Source organism: Vombatus ursinus, unplaced genomic scaffold (assembly GCF_900497805.2).
Source record: "Vombatus ursinus unplaced genomic scaffold, bare-nosed wombat genome assembly UNPS02006779.1, whole genome shotgun sequence".
Classification (NCBI taxonomy): Eukaryota; Metazoa; Chordata; class Mammalia; order Diprotodontia; family Vombatidae; genus Vombatus; species Vombatus ursinus.
Window position 1 is genome coordinate 19,667,484 of NW_020946557.1, and position 21,542 is coordinate 19,689,025.

Below are 21,542 nucleotides of genomic sequence, written 5' to 3' on the forward strand. Positions count from 1 at the left end.
GTCTGGCACTTAATAAAAGCCTGTTGTCTGGCAGACTGATTGACTTAACTATACATTTACAGAAAAGTACATCCAATGCTCTGAATATCTTTTATTACAGGGCATTTATCAAACACTTATTTGCATTCTTTGTATGGAAAAAATGATCATTATTTAAAAAAAAACTAATTTTTTTTCAATTTTCTTATCAATACAAAAATAAGAAGTTGAAGCTTTTCTGAGATTTTCCACTTAAGAAGAATATGAAACTCCCTTTTGCAACAAATTTAGATTTACTTCCTTTTTTGGTTTTGGTTCAGTCATTTTTCAACTCTTCATGACCCACTTGGGATATTCTTGGCAAAGATACTGGAGTGGTTTGCCATTTCCTTCTCCAGCTCCTTTTGCAGATGAGGAAACTGAGGCAAAATGAGTTAATTGACTTGCCCATCGTCATAAGCTACTAAGTGTCCGAGGACAGATTTGAACTCAAAAGGATGAGTCTTCCTGACGCCAGCCTGACTATCTACTGTGCCACCTTCCTATAATGTCACTTTTTCCTCTAGCCTTTGTCATATAAGGCCTTAGCTACATAGATGAGAAAGCTGAGACCAGGTAACTTAAATGAGTTGTCCAAGGTCACATGAGTATTAAATATTAAAAGAGTGATTTGAAGTCAAGTCTTCTGACTTACTTTACTTGTCTCAGAAGCACTTCAAATTCAACATGTCCAAATCTGAAATCGTTATCTTTCTCTCCCAACTGACTCTTTCCCTGAGTTTCTTATTTCCGTCAATAGTATCACCATCCTCTCAATCACACTGGTTTTTGACATCTTTTATTCCCCCTCTTACTTCCCTATATCCACATTAGGTGTCCATCAAATCATTCTCTGCAACTTTTCTCATGCCCATTACTTCTCTTCTATTCTCACTGCCACCAATCTAATATGGGCCCTAAGTATTTCTCACCATAAGTATCCAATCAGTTGCCAAAACGTGTTTTTAGCTCCATAATATCTCTTGCATCTGTCTCTTTTCCTTCACTCACACTGCCACCCCCCTTCTTCAGGTCCTGATCACCTCTCAAATAAATTACTGCAATATTCTCCTAATTGATATCCTTGCTTCAAGTCTCCCCTTATTTCAATTAATCCCCCACACAAATGCCAAAATGATTTTTCCGAAGCACAGCACTGAACATTTTACCTCCCTACTCAATGAAACTTCCGAGAATGACCTGTTTCCCCTAGGATCAAGTATAAATTTATCTGTTCAGTTTTTAAAGCCCTTTGCAATATGATCCAACCTACCTTTTTAGCCTTATTACACATTTCTCCCCTTTACACACTCCACTATCCCACTAGAATGGCCTTGTTAGTGCTCGTCATTCCCAAGAATCAATCTCCCATCTCCATGCCTGTGCACTAGCTGTCTCCTATGCCTAGAATGCCCTCTCTCCCCACTTGCAGATTTTAGAATCCTTAGTTTCATTCAAAGCTTGACTAAAGGATCCCCTTCAACATGATGCCTTCCCTGAATGGCTTAATTATTAATGTCTCTACTCCCACCCCCAGAACTCTACCATATATTAATTTTATATATGCCTATAAATGCATATATCTGTATACCAATAAATGTTGTAACCCCACTCCCAATCAAAAGTAAACTCCTGAACAGCAAGGATTGCTTCACTGATGTCTTTGAGTACCCAAGACCTAACACAATGCCTTGCACTTAGTAAGCACTTAACAAATGCTCCTAGATTGGTTGATTGTTTCCAATGCCTGAAATAGCCTTGCTTTTCTTCTCCACCTCTTAAATTCCCTTGCTTCCATCAGGGCTCAGCTCAGTTTCTACTTCCTACTTGTGGAGACTTCTCTTGATTTCCACTGCTGTGACTATCCTCTCCAGACTCAAAGGACCTAATGTTTACTTATGAGAGTATATACTCATGCTCTCCTACCCCTGTGCCTGGTAAATAAGAGCTTTTTCAGGGCAGTAATTGTTTTCATTTTTCCTTCTTATCCTAATGCTAAGTACAATGATTTGCACATAGTAGGAGCTTAATAAATGTTTGTTGAATTGAACAAAGACAACAAATGACTGAAGGGAGATATGATGAGGCTGATGCCATCCCACTTATTTTCATATTTATATTATATATATATATATGTAACATAGACATATATTTATTATTTTTTATATTTAGAAAACAGGTTAAGACTGCTGATTTAACCATGCCCAGATCTTACTTTACTCCTTGAAATGATACACAAATCAGCCCACTTCAGATCAAATATGTTATGGAAACATTTATCCACTGAACATGCCCATATAATCATTTTAATAGGCATGGCATGGCATGGCAACCACTGATTTTATTTGAGAGCTATGTTCTAAGTGCACTCCACTCCTTTGTCATTTAGTATTTGATGAGCCAGATCTGAACAGCAGTACAATGTTTTGCCCTCTGATTATGAGGACATTTATGAAGCCATTAACTCCTTGTATTTGTATAGAACATTCCTGCCAAGTCATTTTAAGTGTTTCAAGGGGCAGCACCTACTTTATAAACCCAAGAAGTGGTTAGAAATAGCTCTTGCCATTGGTATCCCAGAAAACAAGGGGCAAAATGCCTTCTTTTGAATACTATGGTCTTCTCCAAAATCCATTTCTCTTGTCTGCATTCAACACAAACATGTGATGTGGTATTATTGTGGTCAATGGAGCCAGCAGTCATTTCCCATGATGTATTATGCTCTAGTAAACTTTCAGTTCAACTATGTACCCAGGGGATAATGCCTATTTTATTGCTTATTCTTCATCTGCAGCCTAGTAAGGTCTTGGAACATTTCACCCTGTGACCCCAGTGATTCTCTCTGCTGGGGGCTTGTAGTATAAGTTTACTTAATTGGAGTCTTAACCCTTGTTCACAGAGGCACTAAAAATATTTCCAGCTCTGTCTCCTATTCTGCTTTGGATTTGTGGTAACGTAGTTTTGCTGCTACAGTTGGAATGCCAAGAAACAGATTCTCTCTTCTATTCAGAATGTGGCAAAGGCAGATTTAAAACCTAAGGTGAAATTGATAGAGGTGTTTATGTGTATTAATCATATAGTTCTCTCTGGAACCCTCTTTCGGAGCAGCAGCTGATGGGAATGCCTCATGTCAAGCTTACTGAAGACTTTTCTTGCCCATTAACTTGACATCAAGATTCAGTCCTGGGCTTTGAATAAATACCAGGCATGCATGCTTTGTTTATAGCCAATTTATAATCATTATATATCCTTATGTAGTTGTCAGATTTTCCCAATGACTGTGGAACTCACTTACTAGAGAGGGTTAGAAGAAGGGGTATACTGGATCTAGCATGAAGTAGCTCATGGGAGCTGATTGTTAAATTTTCAGTATGACATGTATAATCAATATCATATTGCTTGCCTTCTCAAAGGGTGATGTAGCAGTAGAAGGGGGCAAAGAATTCAGAACTAATTTTTTTTTAAAAAAGTGAATGTTAAAAATATTTTACATGTAATTGGGAAATATTTAATGAAATAAAAATATAATTAAAAATTTTGGTTGAGTATTTATACTTCAGAAATCACAATTCTACAAATCAGGGGTTGATTTATGATTTGTTGACTGTATGGACTCAATTAAGTAATGGCGACAATATTTTAAAAGTGAATTTAATTTAAAAGTGTATTGTGCATACAATTTTTTTTCCTTAGACCCAGTTGTTAATCATTTACCAGCATACCACAGGACAGAATTATCTTTTGAATAAAAAAAATAGTAATAATAATTCTCTTTTGTCCAAACCATAGCCAGATCTTTATTTTTTTGAGGACTGAGCTATTTTGGGATAACTTCCTCAGAACTGAGGCAAAAGACTCATGTTAATAGTCTCCAGGACATGGGGTAGAAAAAGGGAAGATAAGAAGAGGATAAGCATTTATATGGCACCTACCCTGGGTCAGGCACTGTGCTTAGCAATTTTTACAAATATTATCTCATTTAAAGCTCACAATAATCCTGCAAAGTGTTTTTCAATCAGTTCAGTCCTGTCTGACTCTTTGTGATCCCATTTGGGATTTTCTTAGCAAAGACAGTGAAGTAGTTTGCAATTTTCTTCTCTACTCATTTTACAGATGAGGAAACTGAGGCAAACAGGTTAAGTGACTTGCCCAGAGTCACACAGTTCATAGTCTAAAGCCAGATTTGAACTCAGGAAAAATAAGTCTTCCTGACTTCAGGTCTGCCACTGTAACCACTGTGGCACCTAACGGACCCAGCAGAGTAGGTGCTATTTTATCCTCATTTTACAAGTGAGAAAACTGAGGTAAACAGAGGCTAAGTGACTTAACCAAGATCATAAAGCTAGTAAGTATCTGAGATTGGATTTTAACTCAGTTATTCCTGACTGGAGGCTCAGCACTCTATCCATTGTGCCACTAGCTGCCTCAAGAAGGATTATATTCTGGTGTCTAAAACTAGTTAAGAGATGATACCTATAATATAGAAGCATGAAATCATAGCACATGGAGTTTGAAAGCATCTGATAATATAAGCTCCAGAGAGGTAAAAGAATCTAAGGTGAAAGAGTTACTCAATAGTAGCTCCAGGGCTAGAATTCTGGTCTCATGATTACTAGTCTTAGCTACCTTCTGCTATACAAACTATCTCCATCTTGGGAAAGTTCTGAATTATCTGTGCCCATGGATCAGAATACTGGAATAGAAAGCTGCAAACTATGGAGATAAATAGTTTGGCATAGTGGAAGGAGTATTAGATTGAGATTTAGTCAGCTTGGGGTTAAATTGTTGTTCTACTTACTACCTTTATTATATTAAATAATAAACTTTGCCTCCCTCTTCATCTGTATAATGGGCATGATAACCCTTAGAGGTCTGTTCTGAGGATTAAATGTCATAACTTACACAAAGTAGCAACACAATGTAGATTGTTATTAATATTTGTTGTGGTGTTATTATGGTACTTCACCTAGTTTGAAGAACACTGATCCAAATGAAACTCAATCATTCTGTATCCTTAACTTTGTTTCAGGATGTTTGAATCATATAACTAGAAAATCCTTATAAGCTATTGTTGTCGTTGTTGTCGTTTGGTCATTTTTCAGTTGTGTCCAACTCTTAATGACATCATTTGGGGTTTTCTTGGCAAAGATATTGGAGTGATTTGCCATTTACTTCTCCAGCTCATTTTACAGTTTAGAAACTGAGGCAAACAGGGTTATGTGACTTTCCCGAGGCCAGATTTTAACTCATAAAGATGAGTCTTCTTGATTCCTGGCTTGGTACTTTATCCACTGTGCCACCTAGTTGTCCTTGTGAGCTATTAGCAGGAAAATATTAGTAATTTTCTGGGATGACTGGGTATTCCAGTTTGTTTGGATCATAGAGTATATGAAGGAGAATTTGGGGAGAGTAACCCAGAAAAATATTTGGGGCCATATTGTAAGGAGGCCATAAATGCCATCCAAACAGTTTTTATTCACTGGCATTTGATGGGCCATCTTAGTGTTTTGAATAGGGTGGTGACATAAGCAAGATTTATAATTTATTTTACCAACCAAAGCTCTTTAGAAGGTAATATAAATATGGGAATTTTAAGCGTGCTTTCTAGTCATATATTTGTATTCTCCATTGCCATATCTACATGAAAACACAGCTCCAGCTTAAGATATTGAACTGATAGGCTCTTGGCTAAGGCTGGAGTATACCTAACAAGGCTCAAACAATTTTTGCATATATATTTGCAAATATGATCAAGAGGGTATAAAAAGAAAATAGAAGGGGGCCAGGAGTAGGGGAAATTCCTAGTATTCCAACCAATTGAGATGATAGCAGAATAACATGAAGAACAGATGACACGTAAATGTCCTGATTTTCTTTTTTTTTTCTTTATGGGCAGCTAGGTGCCCAGTAGATAGAGCACTGGTCTTGGAAACAGAAAGACCTGAGTTCAAATCCAGCCTCAAACACTTACTACCTGTGTGACCCTGGGCAAGTCACTTAACCCTGTTTGTCTCAGTTTCCTTATCTGTAAAATGAGCTGGAGAAAAAAATGACAGATAGTTCCAGTATCTTAGCCAAGAAAATCCCAAATGGGGTCACAAAGAGTTAGCCACAACTGAAAAAAGAAAAACAACAATAATAGATTCTTCAAAATAGAGGTTATTGAGCTTTATTTAGACCCTGGACTTGATTTGGGCTGCAGCACTGTGTAGTACATAGGATATGGGATTTAGATCAAGAAGACAAATTCAAATCCTACCTCAGACACTAATAATGTAACTCTAGGCAAATTAATTAAACTTTATGTACAATGAGGAGGTTGTCCTCAATAGTGTCTAAGATCCCTTCTAGCTCTTAATTTATGGTCTTATGGTGTTAAAATTCTAGAATATATCATTAAAGGGATGGTTTGTGAGAATTTAAAAAGAGAAGTAGTGATCATTCAGTTCCAGTCTAACCTCATCGTGAACAGGTCATAATCATGCCGCACTAAACTCTTTTCATCTTTAACAATAAAATATGAGCTCCTTGAAGTCAGGAACTTTTTAATTTTGTCTTTGTGTCTATAATACCTAGTATAGTGCCTATAATGCAGTAGGTACTTAGTAAATGCTCATTGAATTGAATTAATAAATTGGTAGATCAAAGGACTGGCATAGACATGATATACTTGGATTTCACAAAGCCATTTGGCAAACTCTCTCATGCGGTCTTTAGGAATAAGAAAGAGAAATGTGGGTTCAATGACAGTTTGCTTACTTGGGCTCAGAACTATTTGAATGTGAGAGAAATGAATATTAAGTAACAAATTATTGGGGAGATCCAGGGTTTTTTCCTTTCCTATATCCTCATTCTCTACTCAGTCAAGCCAGCATCTGAAGGACATTGCTGATAATGAGACTGGATTAACTTTCTCCTTAATCTTGTTCAGACCCTATCCAAGTGAGGAAGCCCATTGTGTTCTACTCAGGCTTGGGTGGGTGGGGGGGTAGATCCTTTGTCTAGACTGCCCAGGTCTGGGGGTGGTCTGAGAGCAAGAGTGATCAAAGTCAAGTCCCCCATATCCTCCTTAGATTTCCTCCCTCATTATAATATTTATTCTTCTCATTAATTGTAAACCAATAAGAATTGATTGCCACCCTCAGGGATGCCCACTCTTCCAAGGACATATAAGCACTGAGTGGGTTCCATGAGAGGTCTTTGGCCAAGAGTGCCACTGACCCCTTTTATTTATTACTTGCTAACATAATTAATAAAATGATTAATTACCCAGAAACTATGTCTCTCAAGTTTTTTTATATGTCACCAATGTCTAGACCCAATGAACACTGATAGATTCTAGTTTGGGGGAAGATCTCCAATGGAATGTCTGAGGAATCTTTCCTCATCCTTGAGTTGTTCATTTTAACCAATGACGGGAACATGGGAGGGACAGCTAATGTATTAGAAACCAAAACAGGTATCTAGAAAGAGCTCAAAATTAAATAAGAAGTAATTTACTTCTATATATCAAGGACCTGAAACTTTGTCAGTATAGGTATCCTTCAATACAGATTACAATTTTTCTATAATTTAATGTGTGAGTTTGGAGAGTTTCTGTGGCAAAAAAAAAAAAATATATTATCCTATGATCAAACTAGGGATGAGCCTTTCTGAAATTAGCTAGGTTGGTCCTTGGCCAAGTGACATAATGTCAATATTGTAAATTGTTCTTTGCCCAATTTGGTAGGACTTGCCAGACCTTGTGCATAGCTGGCATGGGCTTTAAGAACCTATGACCATCTTCAAATCACAATGAGGCATCCAAGTAGGATTTTAGTAGAGAAGATAAATTTTCACAGGAAAAAATGTGAATACACTTAGGTTAAAAAAAATCAGCTACCCAAGTATAAGATAGAGGAGGTAACATAAAACTACAGTAATATGAAAAAAAAAAAACAACTAGGGCTTTTAACAAACTTCAAAGCCCATCATCAAGAAGTACTGTGACACGGAAGCCAAAAAGAGGCATGATAAAAATATAAAAGAGAAATAGTAATGTCTCTATACTTTTTCCTGATCATACCGCTTCTGGAGTATTTTGTCTAGTTCCGGGAAGTACTTTTTAGGAAAGACACTGAAATTGGAGCAAGTCCAGAGGAGGGTAACCAAGATTTGAAGAGGATCAAAATCTACTGCATAAGAGATAGATTAAAAAAATAAAGGGAGAATGTTTATCCTGGAGAAGACCCAGTGTGAACCTGATGGGTGTGTTCAAGCATTTGAAGAGTCATCATGTGGAAGAAGAATTGGACCGTTTTGATTGGCCTCAGAGGGTAGAACTAGGATAATTTGCAGCCAAGTAGATTTTGGTCCAATATAGGGAAAAAATTTTTTTTTAAAATACAGAACTGTCTAAAATAGGAGATAGTGGATTTCTATCATTGGAGGCCTTGAAGTGATAGTTTAAAGACCATTTGTCAGAAATACAGTAAAAATGATTTTTATTTAATTAGAGGTTAGACTAGATGGACTCTGAGATCGCTATTCCCTCTGAAATTCTGTGACCCGGTTAAAATGAGAAAATTACAATACAATAGTTTCTTTTTTCCATTATGTGAGATAATTGATTAGATAAATCATTTACCACTGAATTACTGGTTAATGGGTATTGGATAAGCGTAGCTTTACTCTAATGATATGGGGAGCATATCACTAAGGTTTCATTTTGACTCTATAAGGGAAGGGCTGGAGAATGTGGATAGTGTGTTATTATTATCATATTAGTGAATATTGGTAATTTCAGAAGGTTATAATGCTTTTCAAATATAACCATAAAAAGGATATGAGTCACAAGAGCTGGCATAGGGTGATACAATGGAAAAAGTATTAGCCTTAGAATCAAGTCTTAGTTTTGAATCCTGGCTCCATCAGTTATATGATCTGTGACCTTGGACAAATGACTTAATCCCTTTGACCTCTAATTTCCATATTTGTAAAATGAGGATGATAACGTATCACCTGCCTCACAAAGCGTCAAGAAGAGTCCTTCATAAAGTATAAGGCAAAATAAAGATGTTAGATCTTATTGTTAGTAGAAGTAAATAAAAGCACAGCCCAGAGTTACACCTTTGGAATCTTACATTAGAAAAAAAAGTATCCAGGCAGCTAGGCCTGGAGTCAGGAAAACTCCATCTTCCTTTGTTCAGATCTGGCTTCAGACATTTACTAGCTGTGTGGCCTTGGGCAAGTCACTTAACCCGGTTGTTCTTAGTTTCCTCATCTGTAAAATGAGCTGGAAAAGGAAATGTTAAACCACTCCAGTATCTTTGCCAAGAAAACTCCAAATGGGGTTACAAAGAGTCAAACATGACTGAAATGACTGAACAACAACAAGAATCTTTCCCTTAATTTCTTGACTAAAATTAAGAGATCTTTCTCATTGCCATTGAATTCCCTCTTGTCTTATTCTGTTGCAGTTAAAGGTGTTATGTTTCAAATAGCAATGAACTGCATGTGTTTCTGGATCTGTACTAACCCTCCCAGCATACACAATTGGAGGGATTCAGTGGGAGCAGTCTCTTGCAGACCTAGAGTCTCCTTCTGTAAACCCATAAAACAGAGAGAGAATAGACTATACCTCGAGGCCATATGTGGCCTTGAGGACGCAGGTTCCCCACCCTTGCACTATACAGTTTATTATGACTGAAATGCAGAACTTTGATCTTGGGAATTGTGTATCTGGCACCTTTCAGGATCAATACTTTTAAGAAAAAAGATATTGCCAATGCATAAATAAAGCCCTAAGACTCAACACGCAACATCAATTTCTAAGCTGGTAGCTGTTTCTTTTAAATTCACACTTGATTAGTATTTGGAACTTGAAGGAAATGCAATCTGTTTGGTTTTCAAAGTCTTTTGCAGAATTTCATTTTTGTCAGTCAGAGAGATCCAATGATAAGGTAATAAGGAAAGCTCTATGGGATATTTTTATGTTAGTATCAGAAGTCAGTAAGCTCACTACATAAAAGAACCTAATTTATATGGACTGGTTTTGGTGCAGGAATACTTCAGGAGCATAATATCCACTGCATTGACTTTGACATGCCCTTGTGGGATGGAGGAAGGGAAATGTAATGATACAAAACTGAGGAAGTGGGGAAAGGAATGTGTAAAAACTAGAAAACCAAGAGAGAAGGAGCAAATTGTATGCTTGGGGGAAAAAAAAAGATCAATTTGTTGTTTTTAGGTTTTCTTGGAATTATGTATGGGAGTATACAGGCATTAATGAGGTAAAAGTAGCTTCAGGCTTTTATTCCACCTATGGAGAGCCAGGACTACCATTCATTGTGAAGAGGAGAAGAGGAATTTCTAGGAAAGCACTTTTTTTGGTCCTTCATTTTAGGCTTGAACACTCAAAGCTCCTTTATAGCTAGCCTAGAGGCTCTCCTCTTTTTTTGTGAGCCTGTTTTCTCTTGTTCTACCCTCAGATGGTAAGCCCCTGATTATCATCCTTTGGACAATTACTGAGCATACGCTCAAAGGCTGTCATCAGAATCCTTCACTTCCACCTTTTTCTAACAAAAAAAAAGAACCTTTTCTCATAAGACACCTTTTTCCAACCCATTAATCATTCTTGTCACATTTTAAATAAAAATACTAAAACTTTATTACCATAGCTGAATCAGCAATCTCAAATAGGAACATTTTCCTTGGCCAGGATGACCATAGATGAAGCAAGCATAGATAAAGTTTGCCCTTCTCTATGTGTCTATTCCTGGAAAATAGTGAATATGCATGTCACTTACATGAGCACAGTTTAACATTACTATTGAATCCTCGGACATACTCACCTTTTATCAGAACTGACATTTCTACAGGACATTTAGGATCGTGAGGTTCACTTTGCCTGAGGTTCCCATTCTAGTTGAAGTAATGGGGGGAACAAAATGCCTGCAAATTCAGCATTTGTCAAATTCAAGGTTAGACTGTGGCATATTAACAAATGAAATCATATTGCTTAACTGACCTCTCATCACTCTGGTTTCTGCTAATGCAGTTGTCCTGATCACATCCTGCTCTGTCTCCGGATGGGTCAAATCAATTTGACAACTAACTGGTAATTTCAAGGCGGCAGTTGCTTGCTGTGAGTGCAGGTTCTTGGCTGTTTCTACATGGAGACTCTGAAATTACACAGGCCAGTGCGATTGATTTCACGAGTAAATTATGAGTCCAAACTGAATGCTTCCCAGAAATATGACAAGGAAGAGCATCCATCACATTATAGGTCATTTCTACAACTCTGAAACAGAATCTCCTGCATGTCAAAGTGAGTTACAAATCATATTTCCATCAATAGATTGTAGTAATATAGGTGCGGAGAAATGCTGCAATTTAAATGACAGGAATAAAAAAGTCACCCTGGGCACAGAAAATCATCCTCCAAGAATACACTTGAGCATTGCTCTCTTCTTAGCTTTTTGAATGTGCTTCATTTAAAATGAATTTTAACTCGACTATTCACATTTTACAGTTAATTAATTTGGAGTCTCTCATTACTCTCCAAGTCATAAACAGCAATATACTTCATGTCTAGTTTATACTTATTCCATAAACAAAGTAAATCATACTTTCAATTCAAAATGTTACACATTTTCATCAGCATTACAGAAATTGTCCTAACTCCTCTACTCAGTCTGGAATAACAAGTCAAGATAAGAAAGGATTATTAAGGCATACACAGTATTAATGACCATTAAAAATTCATTTCAAATTTGGTGATGACACAGTGTTTGATGTTGTCCTGACATACTGTATGCTTCAAAAGATCCATCAAATAAGAGCAAAAATTCGAACCCTTCATCTGAAATTGAGCATTCAACACTCATCCTCATCACCAAAGCCCAAGTGAATGTTTCCCACTATGTATAACATCTGAGAATATTCATAGGCAGCTTCCATACTGTGCAAAGTAAGTGGTAAAATTTAGTCCATGTAGTCAGAGAAACTAGGTCACTTAAGATAAAATATAAACCCTGAGGCCTGGATAATCTATATTGACTATATGCATTAATCAAAATGAACTGGCTAACTGCCAACTCTCTTCTATATTTTGTGTTATAGATCTGGACTGCCTTAGACTTGTCACAAGTCATTTCATCAAAAAAATTAAGAATTAAATTCTGTCATCTCAAGATAATATGAGTCCAAAACTCTCAAAAACAAGTATGTTATTAAAAGTATATTATTAAAAATAGCAATGGGTGAAATCATAATAGTGCTAAAAAAAGTTGGTACAGTAAGAAGTAAAATCTAGCCCTGGTCTTTTGATAACCTGTATCCCACTATAAGAAGGGCATGGCAGGAAAACACCCAGAGAAGTTCAACCAGGTGAAGGGTGTTGAGCCAGTGCTACATGAAGATACACTAAAAGGACTGAGAATATTTAACCTGGAGAAGAGAAAACTCAAAGAATCATGATAGCTGTCCTGAAATATTTGAAGAGCTATCATATAGACTGATTTTGCATGGCTCCAGAAGGCAGAACTAGAAAAAGTGGGTGGAAGATGAAAAAAAACCTAGTCTTGATATTCAAGACAAACTTACTAATAAGCAGAGCTGTCCTAACGTGGAATGGGTGAACTCAGGAAGAGGAGGCCTCTGTCTTATTATAGAACTTTAAGCAGTCTAGTCAACTCTTTATTGAGTCTCTTAGAGTGAGGATTCTTTCAGGGATGCAAGTTGAATTATATGGGCATGAAGGTCCCTTCTAACTCTAAAATCTGTGATGATGGCTACTCAGTCACTACAGAGTTAAGTAAAAGATGGGTTTCTGTGAAAACTCTGAGAGTAATAGGGTGCCTGACTTTTTGCACAGAAATATATAAGGGAAAGGAAGTGGTCTCAAGAATATCAGCTCAGACACCCAGCAAAGCTAAGCTCAAGTCAGTTTCCCATTTGTAGGTCATGTGCTAGGACATTCAACCCACTTTTCAATTCTGATATACTAGATGTCGTAAAGAAGACACACATGAGACAGGCCTCACTAGGGACCTTAACCAAATAGGTGGCATGAGAGCAGAGCTCAATGATACCTTAGAACAGGAAAGTACCTGTGGGTCCTGGACACTGTAATCTTGCTGTCCCTGAGCTGAACCTCCTACCTTATTTCTTCTTTCTTTCCCCTTGCAGTCTTAAAAGACAGAATTATGGAGGCTGGAATAAGGCAAAAACACCAGTAATATCCACTACTCCCTACTGCTTAAGTATACTGGCTAATGGTGGCCCCCAACAAAACGGAAGCACCAATGTGTTTCACAAAGCCAAGCCTGCACCTGTTCCATCCCACTTCCTACTATTTGGCTAGACAGCCTGCCTTCTTATGCTAACACAGAGAAACATCTGCTCATTTCATAGGTGAAATAGTTGTGGTGATGTGCATCCCATTTGAAGGGGAAGGGTGGGTCACCTAAAGTGTCTGTGATATGAACACTATAGAGTAGGTCTTTCATGCACAAACAAACCCTCCACTCTTTCCACCCCCATCCCCCTTGCCTTGCTGCTTCCCTGCAAATGTGGTTATTCCTCATTCATGTTGTTATTATTGCCCCCTTCAGTGGCTCTCTTTTTAATTGGGAAATCATGCCTATTGCACTCTGAGAGGTTAATTTGTGGCCAAAGGGGAGGAAAAATTCATCTTCTTTTGAATTATGCAAATCGAAACCACAATGGAATAAAATACACACCACATTTATGGTCAGATTAGCTCTCAGTGAAATTAGTTTTGAATTAGAAAACATGTGAAGTGGAATCTCATTTGAAGAGGGTCCAGCAGAGTAAAGCCTGCTGCAGATGGCAGATGAGAACCACAGAATAGTACAATAGGGCAGAGCCTAGGACAAATATTCTAAACTCATTTCTGAAAACCTGTGGTTATAGTTCTCCCAACCTTACAGCACTAAAATACAGCTTTTTCAAGTGAAACTCTGCAAATGAAAAAATTTTGCAACCTAACTTATTATTTGACCTAGGAGCCTCTGTAATGTTTTTTTTTTCCTTCTTTCCATTTCCTTGAGTACTTTTCATATAAGAAGTAATACTAGGTCTGGTTTTAAAGTCAGAGAAGAGGACCTGAGTTCAAGTACTAGATCTGCCTGACTGACTCTGATACCTTGGACCAGTCACTTAACCTCTGAGCATCATTTTCCCTATGAGAAGGCAACATCAGAGGCAACAGATGAACAACCATTTATTAATTCTAGAGTGTTCAATATATTTGAACTAAGAGTTTGTCTATATGATTGAGAGTTAATCAGTAGGGTCCCAAATCGTGATTCAAAGGTGCCAGTTTTCATGTAGTAAGCAAGCAATCACTATTGATGCAGCATAATTATATGGATTGAGAATTCTTATTCTCCTTAACCTTACATAAAGTCACAGCCAGCCCTGGGAAAAACTTTCAATTTAACCACAATTTGTCTTTACTGTAATGCTTTTCTGTTTCCAATCCTCTCCATCTGCCAGCCCACCAATGCTCTACTCTCTTCCCAACTTCTGTTCTTGACTTATCAGTCATATCCCATTTAATAGGCTTCTCTGACCCATATTCGATTCCCTCAGGGCTAGACGACAATGGTTACAAAGGATTGAAGTCAAATAAATTTATCTAAACTTTAAAATAGACCAGTGTTAACATTTTAACTAACATGTATTTTTCCTACTCTATCCCTAAACACCTTAATCTCTTAAAAATGAACTTTCTTTTTTTTTTTTAATTTTTTTTTTTTAGGCAATTGGGCTTAAGTCACTTGCTCGGGTCACACAGCTATTAAGTGTCAAGTGTTTGGTCTGAGGCCAGATTTGAACTCAGGTCCTCCTGACTTCAGGGCCAGTGCTCTATCCACTGCACCACCTAGCTGCCCTCTAAAAATGAAATTTCTTAAACAAGACTTTAAGAAGAAATGGGAAAAGGAAGGATTTCAGGTCCTGTGTCAGAGCAATAGGAGAAGAATTGGGAACTGTGGGGAAATTTTGGAAGCCTTCAAGTCACTTCATTGATCCTCCAACAACTGACTTCTAGAGACATTGGCAATTGTAGATATCAAGCACTCTATAGTTTACAGCCTCCTTGATGCACATCATCTCATATGACATAGGCCAACAAGAGTTTTTTAGCCCCATTTTGTAGATGAGGAAACTGAGACTGAGAGAAATTACTTGATTTACCAAAGTCCATATCTTGCTAGTGATAGAGGCCGTACCAGAACCAATTTTATAAAGAACTGATTCCCTTCCCTTGGGGTCCAGATTTCTGCTAGGAAAAAGTTGGTTGCTATGAGTTAACTCCAAGTCTTAGCTCTTTTCACTTTACCATGCAGCCTCTAGCAATCTGTGAGAAATGGAAAACAAATCAAAAATTAATAAATAAGAAGAAGGTAGAATAAAGTACCAGAAGAGGAGAAATAAGTGATAATGGGAGGTGTGGGAAGATACATCACAGATCTACTTCTCTAAATAGTATCAATGGAACTCATTTCCTTGGCAGCAAGGTGGGCTATAGGATAGGACACTGGGTCTAGAGTCAGGAAGATCTGAGTTCAAGTCTAACCTCAGATATCTACCAGCTGGGTGACCATAGGCAAGTCACTTAACCTCTATTTGCCTCAATTTCCTCAATTGCAAAATTGAAATGAAAATAATAGCACCTACATCCCAGGATTGTTGTAAGGACCAAATGAGATAATATTTGTAAAGCACTTTGCACAGTCCCTGGCACATAGTTAGCACTATGTAGATGGTCTTATTATTGTTACTGTTGTTATTAACAATAATCTGTTGTTTGCCAATAAAGGGTATCCAGTGACGTACATCTAGCTTATTTAATGCTAACTTTAACTAAAAAGTCATTACTGTATATGCATGTATGTTGTATGTACAAGATCTATCATTGTTCTATTCTGACCTTCTAGGAGATAATGGTCATTGTGCAGGTCTGGGAAAATCTGACCTTCTCCATAAGGACTTCCATAATATACAATAAATAAACTCCTTCACAGTATGTTGTACCTCTGCAGCCTACATGTTATATCTAATTTTGCATTATTGTCTCATGTCTCCTCTCTTCTACTAGGTTATTTGTTCCTTAAAGAACAGGAAACAAATCTTTTTCATATTTATATTTCTAGTGCTCAGCATAGTGACTTCCACAGAGTGGGAGTTCAGTAAATGTTGGTCAAACTGAAAAGCCCTTTCTCATACACATCACTTGCCATCTTCTCCTCCCTATCTCTTTCAGCTAGATGGCACAGTGGGAAGAAAGTTGGGCCTGGAGTCAGGAAGACCTGAGTTCAAATCTGACCTTAGACATTTACTGTGTCATCCTAGACAAGTCATTAACCAATTCTTGTTTACCTCAGTTTCCTCATCTGTAAAATGGGAATAATAATAGCATCTACCTCCCAGCGATGTTGTGATTATCAAATGAGATAATAACTATAAAGTACTTAGCACAGTGCCTGGCACTTAGTAAGCACTATATAATGTTAGCTGTTATGATGATCATCTAATCTATTTGATTTTCCCTTTCTCCAATGCCCTGGCTGTTCACATTCATTTTTATGAGTAATCTATAGGAGGTAAAATTGAGCCCATATATACAGGACCAATCCACTGAGGATGGAAAATGGTGTGTGTGGGGATGCAGTTTGGGAGAGAACAGATTCAGCTAAAAAGAGCTGCAATTTAGGACACAGCCTACTTGAAAGGAAGTCAATCAATAAGAAAAAGAAAGTGAATTAGAAGAGATTCTGAACACAAGTTGTTAAAGCTAAGGGACAGCAGAAACGAATACACACTGTCCAATTTAAAACACTTTATCATTTTCCAATGCATTCACCATATAATGTTTATTATAGTTATCTATACTTATGTCTAGCACTATTAGACTATAAGCTTCATGAAGTCAGGAGTCAAAGTTTATCTAAATTTTGTATCCTCTGGTTTTAGCCCACTCTTTGCGTCTCTTTCATTCAGTTGTTTTTTCAGTCATGTCCAACTCTTCATGACCCCATTTTGGAGTTTTTTTGGAAAAGATATTGGAATGGTTTGCCATTTCTTTCTTCAACTCGTTTTACAGATAAGGAAACTGAGGCACAAAGGGTTAAGTGATTAGACTAAGGTCACACACCACACTTAGTGTCTGAAGCTAGATTTGAACTCAGAAAGTTGAGGCTTCCTGACTTCATACCTGGCATGCTGTCATTGTGCCACCTAGGGGCTGCCCTCTGCATATTCTAGGTGCTTAATAAATCTTGTTGGGTTGGGAGTACATATATACATACACACATACATATATATATACACATACATATATACATACATCTATACATATACATATATACACACACATATGTTATAGGTTGGTCCCACCTCTGAAAATATACCATTCACTGGCATATCTTCAAGCTACTAGGAAATCCATCAAATCAAGATATACATATATACATATATGTGTGTATACGTATATATGTACACATATACACATATGTGTGTGTACATGTATATGTACATACATACACACATGTGTGTATATGTATGTATGTACATATGTATATGTGTATGTATATCCTGATTGGGTGGATATCCTAGTAGCTAGAAGGATATGCTAGTGAATGGTATATTCTCAGAGGTGGGACCAAGTTATAAGAGATGTGTATGTGTGTGTGTGCGTGTGTGCGTGTGTGTGTGTGTGTGTGTGTGTGTGTGTGTGTAGTGAGGTCTAGTGATGTCCTGTATGTGTGTAGTACCAAAGAGCATGCTAGCTAAATTTCAAGGATGCTTCTCACCAGTTTGGCTTCAAGGTGGTGGATTTTTTAGGCAGAACTACTCACCAAGTCCATCTACTAAGACATTGAGAAGTTCTGGTTTGCTGTCAATAGAGAGAGAACCTGTACCAGAGTACAGACAAGGTTGCATTCACATGCTATCTTGAAAAGTTTCAAAATAGTTAAAAGTCTCGTTTTAAAGTAGCCCCATTCCAGACATCTCCAGGGATTAAAGTCTCTTAAGTAACAGTATACATGTCTCTGCGCTACTGCCTCCAACCCTACACACACATACACACACACACACACACACACACACACACACACGACTACCTGGATGAAATTTACACAAGCACACAGGAGATACGGGGTAATTAACGCATACATGCATACAAATGGCCACGAGTCTATTTTGGATTCAACATCGACAGCTTCTGCCGTTGTAGGGGTTATGCAGGTGGGTACCATTTAGCCAGCCATTGTTAGGAAGAGATTTTCACAGCAGTAAGATAGAACTCTGCAAATGAGGACTAGCTCCTTGATTACTAGGCCTTGGAAAATTTTGAGAGAGGCGGGGAGGGAAAAAGACCTTCTGCCAAATATGTTTGAATTACGTTTGTTTTTCTGGGAAGAAAACATTAGCTGGTGCTACCTCTAATAACTTAAATGCTTCTCTAACATTCTCTCTGGCTCTAAGGGGAGCAATGCCTTTCAGCGAAAAAAGAAGTCTATTTCTAGAAGATGTTCTAAGGTTCTAAGGCATTGTTTTTATTTAAAACACCTTGTACCTTACATGCTATATTTAAAGCCAAGAAGACAAGTCTTACTCAATAACACTGGGATGCAAATATCTGCTGTGCAGTTTGTTAGACTCAGACATCCGAGAATGCATCACAACCTCTGTGATTGCAGCCACAGGCCTTACAGATCAGTGTGACTGGGTACCAACCACAGCAGTGTGCTGATAATAGTTCCTTAATCAATTTTTCCTAGATGAATAAACATAATTTTCCATTAACACGGACATTTTCACTACTAAATCTCACTAATCACATTTTTAATCTGTCTTTACATATGTATGTTGAAGAATAATAATAGTAGTTAACATTTACATAATGCTTTAAAGCTTCCAAGGAGTTTTACAAATATCTGATTTAATCCTCACAACAGCCAGGTAAAGCAAATGCTATTATTAGCCCCATTTTACAGATAAGAAATATTGAGGCAAAGAGAAGTTAAGTGATTTTTGCCCAAGGTCACAGAGCTAATCAGTGTCTGAAGCAGGATTTCTACAGAGGTGTTACTGACTCCCAAGTCTGGTACTCGATGTACTCTATTCATTCCACCATATCTAGCTTAACCTCACTTTAAAAAAAAAAAAATGGCTTTATTGTGAACATGGCTAGTAAGACAACAACTTGGGATAGCTGTGGAAGGGGGTGTTAAAAAATAGTCCAATTATTTCATTGTTATTCATAGACACTGCACTAAGCTGTACACAGAGTCAATAAATATTTATTAGGTACCTCCTATTTGCCAGGCGCTGTGCTAAGTGATCAGGGTACAAATATAAAAAAAGAATGGCAGTCTCTGTCCTCAGAGGGCTTACAATCTAATAGAGGAATACAACACACAAAAACGAAGTTTCGAAGGATCAGGGGAGGTGTGGAGGGATTTGACTGTTGTTTGTCCTTCTCTCTTGAAGAGGACCAATGACATCAGGAGAATGATGTCTTGACTTGCAAGTGGATTGGATTTAAGTGAGGCAGAGTGGTGCAAAGTCAATAGCCTCTCTTTCTCCTCCAGAATCATAGAAGCCCAGTAGCAAGACATGGGTCAAGACGACTGAAGATGGCCCTGCATACAGTGGAAGCTAAAGTCTTTCCCAGGTCTCCGGTTAATAGAGAAGGCAGAGACGGTGGAAAGGAGAGCAGCCAGATGAGAAATGAGATGCTCTGAGCCAAGGCCCATCCCTAAATGGAGGTTTTGGAGTTCATGGCTCCATCTTTCATTCAAAGGGACAGAGAGTAGGAATGAGGGAGTGTACCAAGACTGATGTGATCTTGCAAGATGATGAGGTTTTCCCCCAAATTAGCCTATTCTAGGAAGATCTGAGTTCAAATTCCCCTCAGAAACTTACTAGCTGTGATCCTGGGCAAGTCACTTAACTCTGCCTCAGTTTCCTCATCTCAACAACTAGATGTCCGATAGACATCTTAAACCAAATGTGTCCAAAACAGAACTCATCATCTCTTCCCCTAAACTCACGCTATTCTACCTTCCCTATTACTGTAAAAAGCAACATCATCCTGCCAGTTCCTCAGCAACCTGGGAGTTAGCTTGGATTCCTCACTCTCTCACCCCTCATATCCAAGCTGTTGCTAAGGCCTGCCAATTTTGCCCTTGCAATATCTCTCAAATATGCCCCCTTCCTCTCCTCTGACACTGCCACAGGCCTTCATTACCTCCTGTCCTGATTACTGCAATAGCCTGCTGATGGGTCTGCTTGCCTAAAGTCCCTCTACACTCCAATACATTCTCCATTCAGCCACTAAAGTGATTTTCTTAAAATGCAAGTCTGATCATGTCACTCTCCTAAATCAATAAACTCCAATGGCTTCCTATTTAATGCCTCCAGGAGCAAATACAAAATATTCTGTTTGGTATTCAAAGCTCTTTAGAACTTAACCCCCTCCTACATTTCTAGTTTTCTTACACCTTAATCCAATATGAAGAATATGCACTCTTCAAACCAGAGGCACTGGTCTCCTGGCTGTTTCATGAACCAGGCACACTCTCAGCTCCCATTATTTTCTCTGGCTGTCCACCATTCCTGGGATACTCTCCCTACTTCACTCCTATGACTGACCTCCTTGGCTTCTTTTAAGTCCCAACTAAAATCCCACATTCTACAGGAAGCCTTCTCTAACGCCCTTAATTCCAGTGCCTTCCCTCTTTTAATTATTTTCTTTTTATCCTGTATCCAGAGACCAGAGAAGGTAGCAGCTTTGAATCTAAAAATATCATACAAGCAGAACAACAATATTTAGGGAGGCAGATTAAGATATAAATCTAGTCCAATATTCTTGTCTCTCAGAAGAGACCACAATAGCCAGCCTCATGGCCTCTTCTCCTGTTCCCCTCAAGGCAGGAATCATAGTCTTCCTTGAGGAGGGAAGGAAGGAAGGAAGGAAGGAAGGAAGGAAGGAAGGAAGGAAGGAAACAAGTATTTATCAAGCACTTGCTATGAGCCAGGCACTGTTCTAAGGGCTAGGGATACAAATAGAAGCAAAAATATAGCCCCTGCCCTCCTGGAGTTTAAATTTTAATGGGGGAAAACAGCTCACAAAAGGGAGTGGAAAAGGAAGGGTTGGGAGAGAGGGGTACCTGCTATGGGTACATGATTTTAAAGTTCAAAAACCAGGAACAGGTCCAGGAAGTGGTTGAAGACTTACCTGGGCCAGAGGTGGAGAACCTGCAGCCTCAAGGCTCTGAATCAGTTTCTTCTCTGACATGTCTGGGGAGTCCTTACCCTTTGACCCAGAGCTTTCTTTTTCACTTGGTGTGGGCATTGCTGTCTACAGCTCTGGCTTGGCACAGCTGAGCCATCTAAAATAAAGCTCAGTTTTCTCTTTTCTGTGATTGTGTCCCAGAACCCCTCAGCATCCCTATCAACACTGTATGTGGATACCTCTGGATCTGTTACCTAAATATCTCTTTCCT

General features: G+C 38.1%; 1 protein-coding gene across 2 annotated transcripts in view; it reads right to left on the bottom strand.

Moving 5' to 3' along the window:
• Window positions 1–21,542, bottom strand: part of THEMIS (thymocyte selection associated) — a 216,115-nt gene that overhangs the window by 24,065 nt on the left and 170,508 nt on the right. Inside the window, exon 5 of one of the 2 annotated variants that reach the window (XM_027848526.1) lies at window positions 11,027–11,180. The exons of the other annotated variant lie outside the window; for it this stretch is intronic. Within the exon in view, the coding sequence (XP_027704327.1) occupies window positions 11,027–11,180 (154 nt within the window). The remainder of the gene's footprint in view (window positions 1–11,026; window positions 11,181–21,542) is intronic. 2 annotated transcript variants of the gene reach the window in all.